This window comes from Quercus robur, chromosome 4, assembly GCF_932294415.1.
Source record: "Quercus robur chromosome 4, dhQueRobu3.1, whole genome shotgun sequence".
In the NCBI taxonomy this organism is placed as follows: domain Eukaryota; kingdom Viridiplantae; phylum Streptophyta; class Magnoliopsida; order Fagales; family Fagaceae; genus Quercus; species Quercus robur.
In genome coordinates this window covers 48028813-48036269 of record NC_065537.1, presented here as the reverse complement: position 1 = coordinate 48036269, position 7457 = coordinate 48028813, and the positions used below count along the sequence as shown (strand labels likewise).

The 7457-nt window shown below is 40.5% G+C and overlaps 1 protein-coding gene across 1 annotated transcript; it reads right to left on the bottom strand.

Moving 5' to 3' along the window:
* Window positions 1–258: 258 nt before the first annotated feature.
* Window positions 259–1433, bottom strand: LOC126722046 (F-box/kelch-repeat protein At3g06240-like). The gene is made up of 2 exons (XM_050425202.1): window positions 1315–1433; window positions 259–1132 (listed from the first exon to the last, which is right to left on the bottom strand). The coding sequence occupies exons 1-2, from the start codon at window positions 1431–1433 to the stop codon at window positions 259–261; spliced, it is 993 nt and encodes a 330-aa protein (XP_050281159.1).
* Between the last annotated feature and the right edge of the window lie 6024 nt (window positions 1434–7457).

Below are 7457 nucleotides of genomic sequence, written 5' to 3'. Positions count from 1 at the left end.
TAAATTGAAGTCAGGAGAGCTATAATCTAGCTCTTAGTAACACTAAAGGAATAACAACCGTCATACCACAATAACCATTCACATATAGATACAAAAATACTAATTTATAATAGCCACAAAAGGATAATGTGAACCTAGGATAAAAATCAAGCTTTTAGCAATACTATCAAGCCTAATACTAAATTTAAAGGAATAACAAGGGTTTCACATCATCCATACCTCAAATGACTTCACTTCTTTATGCATGCCACCATCTGCTTAGTAAGATACCACGTTTGCTCCATCAAGTAAAACAAGGCTGTCCATGAAATTAGTTACGATTGAAGGAAATTGGATATCAAGTTCCTTCTCATGTAGATTTTCAGTGTCAATTAAAAGAAACTTAAATTCCTTGTTCTTTACTTGATGATCGATGCACCAAACCAGAAGTGAACCATACTCAGTAAAGGCAATGCAAGAAGTTACTTGGAGAAATGGTACAACAAAAATTTTATGCCAAGTCTCAACCACACCATACTGCCTCATCACCCATATGGAGTATTGGAAGCCACATGGTTGAATACGTCCACATTCAATGTAAGCCAATTTCCCTTTGAATAATGCAAGACATCTATCATTAGAAATCATAGAATTATCAGGCAGTTCTAGCTTTCTGAATTTCTCACTATTGACATCAAATGCCATAATAGTTTCTGTCCTGCGATTCTCTCCATTAATATATGCCATCCAGTGCAAAGCTCCACTAACCAATGGGTAATAAAAACTTATATCCAAGATCACTACATTGGTTGGTAACAAAATTTCATACCTTCTCCATGAATCCGAACTTAACGTGTACACCTCAATCTCATGTCCAGACAAAGGAGATAATGAAATCCTGACAACCTTGTAGTCATTATTCTCAGAATGATAATCAAATCTGAGTTTAACACACCTTAACTGTCCTAAGCAAGTATCAGGCAATTTCTTGAATTTTCTAATGCTGGGGTTCCACAAATATATATCAATACTGGGATGAGGACACGAATATTTATCATTACTGGGATTAAAACCAGTGAGACACAGTAAGCCATTGCAGGAACCGACTATTTTGACAAGCCCAAAATCAGAAGGAATTCCAGTCTCATAAATCCTATCAAAGGTGCAGTCAACAGCAACCGTACAGACCAGTCAGAAGAAAAAGGATGCCACGGCACATGTATCACATAACCACTAGCATTATTATCATGAAGGAGATCTCTGTTTTTGTTGTTAAGGTGGGTGGAGATGAAATTAGGAGTGGTAATTGAGGAGTCCCAGGATTTGCATATGCACCTGAATCTCATCAATGATTTCACCGGTACCCTTGTAAGGATGTTGTTGAGTACGATGTCATCTGGGACATGGTTCTTCCTCCGTCGAAGAATTGGTGGTTGTCCACGCAGTTCACTCATTTCGAGAAGTGTCTAAGCAATCAAATGGACGAAACGAGAGAGAGAGAGAAGTTCAAAGCTGAATGGCAAGTGCAGTAAGAGGTTTCTGTGAAAAGAAGACTTATTTAAGAGAGAGAAAGACAGACACAATCTCTCTGCCTTTGCTATGGAACAAGCACCTTGCCGTGCTTACATATCTCATCATTAAGTTGAAAAAATTTACACTCGCGATCAACCTGCAATTGAGAGTTTACAATGTTAGTTGGCTTATTAAAATAACATAACTTTGATCAGTTCAGTACCAATAGACACCCTTGACACACTCCAAAGTAATGCAAATGTTCAGTACCAATAAGATGTTATACTATTCAAGTTTAACCTATAAGCACATGTTCAGTACCAATAAACTAATATTCCATCAAACTTGCTTTGTAGAAACAGTAAATAAATAACTCAATGTAGCAGACCCCAATTTAGTTTTAATTACATGTTCAATCCCAAATTTTTTTCCAATAAGGTAAATATTTAATCCTAAGAATTCACATACACACAGAGACATCCTACATCATATATTTAATCATAAGAATTCACAGTAGTTTATTTATTATGCTTCCTCATCAACTTAAAGAAGCATAATTCTTGGTCCACTTCAATTAGGATTTCACAAAATTCAGCCCTATTGCACTGAAAACCTCCAGTTGGTTAATTTAACACAACTAACAAAGTTTGTACCTCAATTTGAAAAACCTACAGGGTTCAAAAATTATTGGAAAGATTTTCCTATACCTCCACAGAAACCCATAATTGTATTGATAAATAATGCCCTGTTTGGAAGGTAAGTTCTAACACATTTCCATACATTTTAAACCACCTTACACATATTTCAACATACTTTTTCACCCCACACATATATCAAAAACATCCAAACAACATTACTCAAACTAGCCGAGCTTTGTAACATAAGCTTGTAACCAAGTTGGGGCATTAAAATGGTTGAATGTATGTTGAGATTGCCTAGGTGGGATGTGGTTAATATGTTGATTTGTCCAATAGATGGAGTCAATATTTAGTATGCTCCTTGCCCTTGGGTTAAAAGGCACCCCCATCCACAATGGATGGGTAGCCCACATCTCAAAAAAAAAAAAAAAAAAACATTACTCAAACTAACAAACCAAATAAATAACAGAAAATTGAGTTTTATACCATAATCACTAATTCTATGAAAAAACTAAAAACTTAAAAAGGAGCAAAGAAATCAAGTACCCAGTAATTGTGTTCCTCAAATTTTGATTTGTCCCTTCACTCTTTAAAGAGCAAAGAAATCAAGGTATGGACATGGGTGAGTTACAAAAGGATTTCATCTTGGGTTAGGGTTCGAAATTTCATTTTGGGGATTTTGATTTTGAATTCACCGGGTCTGACACTCTGACTAAATCAAGGAGGAGGGTTTTGATAATTGGGTCATGTGAGGGTAAAGAGGGAATAAAAGTGGTGGAAGGGCCGCTTAAGACACAGCTATTTATATTTTAATTTAATTTATGTCACATATGCATTCCGTTTGCCATGTAGGCAGATTCTGCTAGTCATTTAACCGTAGAGACTAAATTGATTGTGACTTGAAAATAACAGAGACTAAATTGACTCCTCCCAAAATGTAGGAACTAAAAACAAGGCTATGAACAAGTGCTCATTTTTTAATTAATTTTTTTATATATATTTTTATATGAATACATAGTTCCACACTATTAATTAATGTTTGGTCTTCTCCCACAAATGTTTGCATTTTGAATTGCTCCACTCCAAATGTTTGCATTGTTCATGCCTACAGTTGTTATTTGCATTATACCAACCAAAAGGGTATTCAATTAAGCTCATTACTTAAAAATAAGACAAATTCATTACTTACAATTAGAAACTTTAAAATGTAGTAACTATAATAATAATAATAATTATTATTATTATTATTATTATTGTAAGGACTAGAATTTGAGGCCCAAGCCCAAAATGTATGGAGTCTTGACCCAATGAGCCCAATACAATGAATTTGTAGAGAATGGGTCAAAGAATTAGATCCTAATGAGTTGGACAACGACTAGTATAGATTATTGTAAGGACTAAGAATTTGAGGCCCAAGCCCAAAATGTATGGAGTCTTGACCCAATGAGCCCAATACAATGAATTTGTAGAGAATAGGTCAAAGAATTAGATCCTAATGAGTTGGACAATGGCTAGTATAGAATTAAATGGCAATCAAGCACAAATAAGAGGTATTGATGTCAATGGACTTTCTGTCCGAGGAGGCCACAGCTATTGTATATTGATCACAATTGGATACCGAGACAGTTTAAATTGCTACAGTGTTCTCTCTTTATTTTTTCGATCCCCTTCTCATGGGGATTCTCTCACATTACATAGCTCCATTCTAATCATCTTGACCCTACACTTGTTGATCATCTGAGTCTCTACTTGAGTGTCCATCCCATCAGACATCCATTTCAGTCCTCTGTGAGTTGTGGTAGCCAAGGCAGCACTGTTCAGAGGTCCTTTCCACATTAATGCGGCCAAAAAAGTAGCTGTAGTGCATTTAATGCGGTGGTAGCAACTTTTCCTTAGATATTTTAAGTTTCCTTCCCTCTCACATGTTCATGGGGCACATTTCTAGAGTACATACTTGGACTAAATTCGTCGTGTCCGAGGAGGAATTCCTCCTCAAATCTCCTTCCCTTCATCTCCCACTTATGAGACTTTTGTTGGGGATCATTTAATAGTTATTTGCTCCTCCTTGGACTTGTTAGTGTTCTCGTACAAGGCCCAAGGCCCAATACATTATTTTGGGCCCTAGTCCCTACAATAGCTCCTCAAAATTCCGATTTTTCCCTCTCATCCGAGGAGAAAAAGTGGGGTTTTGATTTTTAAGATCAACTGATTTTTGATTCACATGTGTAGAAGTGCGGTTTTATATGCCTCATGATTGTTTTTGACACCTCATAGTCTACGAGGCGCTATTAATTACTTCAGGCGGCTTTATGTCCCCCGCATCCAACGGTGAAACGCAGATCTAATGGCTGACGTTTCTTCTAGTATCTTAAGCGGTAGTACTCCCTTCCATCTTCTCCTTCTATATAAAGCCTTGAAAGAACCCCCTTTTTCCTCTATTTTTTATGAATCTTTAAGAACTTTAGAGAACTCCAGCGCCCAGTCTTCATAAAACGCACCAAACTCTTGAGTTTTCATAGTCATTTCCTGTAAGAAGTTTTCTTTTGAAAAAATCTCTGAAAGTTTCAGAGATTATCATACGAGTACTCGTAAGTTTTCATTTCTTTATATTACCCTTTTTCCTCTCGGCTGTTCTCCTCGACCTCTCAGTTTATCTAGATGGGTAGATTCAAGCATTTAGTAGTCACACCGGCCGATATGGAGGGCTTTAGGGCTAAGTACCGTATTCCACAAGCGGTGGTTTTAGAATATTGCCCCCCGGACCGAGTACTGACTGATAGAGATGTGGGTCAAGTCGTCATTCCTATGATTGCTTTCATAGAGGGAGGAATGATGCTTCCCATGGGTAGGATAACCAAGGACTACTTGATTAACCATAGGTTGACCCCTTATCAGTGCGCCCCCAACCTATTAGGGTCTTGGGCTATGTAGATGCCTTGAACGAGCAGATGGGTTTAGAGCTCACGTGGCACGATGTAGTTCACATGTACAAGTGTCACAAGCTTGCCAATACGGGTTACTACCTCAAATCCCTGTCCGAGGTCGTTAGGCTAATATCCTGTCTCCCCAAGTCCAATAAGCGAATGAAGGATGACTACCTGATTGCCTCAGGGGAATGGAGCGATGGTCTTCATTGTCCAACTCGAGTAGGAGATCTAGGTGTGGTACCTTTAGGATCAGTCCCTTTAAAAGGGGATTTATCCTTTTAGCTTTATTCTTTTACTTGATACTTCATCTTCTTTTGGTAGAAAATATTTTTTTTGGTAATCTGACCATGATTTCCTTCTCAGATGTTTTGCAGATAAAGCTCACGTTGCTCCGCGGCTCAGTCATACCAATGTCCAAGCCCTTAATTACCTTTTGAGGTCGGAGATTTTTGTGAGCGAGGACAGACAACTGTGAGCCGCTCACCTGATCTTGGATTACAAGCCTCTATCCCGCACCTTCCAGGACATAGGCCAAGCGATAAGAGCCGGGAGTTCAAGGTTAGCTCGAATCGACATCTCTAAGCCAGGATTTTTGGCTCAAAGGGATCTTCCTCTGGTTGCCTTGCCAATTCCACAAAACCTTCCACCAGCTGCACAACCACCTACACAAAACCATTTTGAAGTAGCAGCATTTCTTGAAGAGGAGATTGCCTCATCTCGCCTTTCATTAGAGGAGGAGATAGGCAAATTCCGCTTCGAAGAAAACAATCCAGTGGATCCTTTAATTAACCTCTTGGACGCCAAGGGTGAGTTAGACAGGAATTCCGGCGTTCGCACCCTCGTTCTTGTGATCGCCTGCTCGAATAATTCTTCTGACGAAGAGGAAGACAGCATGGCCTTGAATAAAGGCAATAAGAGCCTAAGGGAGCTCATAGCTGCTAAGGGCAAGGGGTCAACCTCGAAGGCACCCCCTAAATCCCAAGCTCCCTCCAATCTTCCTCCTCCCCCTCCACAAGTCCCCACCAACCTCAACCTGAAGCCTAACCCCAACTTGAAGAAGAAAAGGCTAGCCGAGTCACTTGAGGAAGGTGAGGTGGGTCCTCGGTAGGGGATAAAACATCAAAAGGTGATCTAGGAGCCTCGGGACAAGAGGTCCCAATCCGTGGACAGCCGTGAGGAGCAAGACAAAGCTGAAGTGCGTATGACACAGCGTACATGGTGCCCTCAGCTTGAGGTGGATGGGGCACCAATTCCCTGGAACGCCTCTGTTAGAGAATATCAAAGGGGCCGAGCTGGATACATTGCCGAAGCCCTGGAGCAGCCCATACTCCTTCCCAAGGACATGGACGCTTATAGGCGTTTCTCACAAAATGATCTCTTCCTGTCCCTGAAAAAGGACCTTACGATGGTAAGGCAGTTTGTCCCTTTACACACATAAATGCTAAATCGTATTCTATTTTAACTCATACTGTTTTGTGATCTTTAGGCAAATTACTCAGCAAATTTTTGTGGCCGAGGAGTGGTACCGTGACGCTCGTAAGCGGGCCAATGCCGAAGCCCTCTCTCACTCCGAGACTGAGAAAACACTGAAGGCTATTAAGCAGGAACAATATGAAATGGTTGAGAAGCTAAAGGAGGCACAATCAGCCCATTTGAGTGTCGAGGCCGGTTTGAAAACTGCGAAGATGCAAGTTGAGGACCAGCGCCAGAAGCTGCACGTGACTGAGATTAATCTAGCCACTGCGAGGCAGTCGGTCTTAGATCTCAAAGTCGCGTTGCAAAAAGCCAAGGAGGAAGCCTAGCTGGCCAAAGAAGCAACCGAGGCCGAGAAGAGAGCTGCATACCAACTTAGCATGGAGGAAACGCCAAGTAAGGCTTACCGAGGAGCTATCAGAGGTATGCAGGGACTACTGCAGTGTGACATGGGACAAGGCCCTAAGCGTTGCAGGTGTCCCTGTAGACTTTGTTTGGAGGTTGCCTGGAAGCATTTTCTATCCCCCAGAGATTTAGGAAGTCCCTGCTCCTATCTCCTCTCCTCTTGCTGATGCCCCTGAATCTTCTGAGCAACCTTTGGCTATCCCAGATGCTATCCTTTTAACTGAAACCATAAAGGGATCTAGCCAAGCTGGCGACCAAGGCCAGGGAGTCGGAGGGGAGCCATGTAGGACTTAAGTTCTGTTTAATACTTGAATAGATGTCAAAAGCAATTAATTTCCCCTAAGCTTGTGGTCCAAGGAGTCATACAGGACTTAGGTTCTGTTTAATACTTGAATAGATATCAAAAGCAATTAATTTCCCCTAAGCCTGTGGTCCGAGGAGCCGTGCACTAAGTCTGTGGTCCGAGAAGCCATGCAGGACTTAGGTTTTGTTTAACACTTGAATAGATGTCAAAAGCAATTAA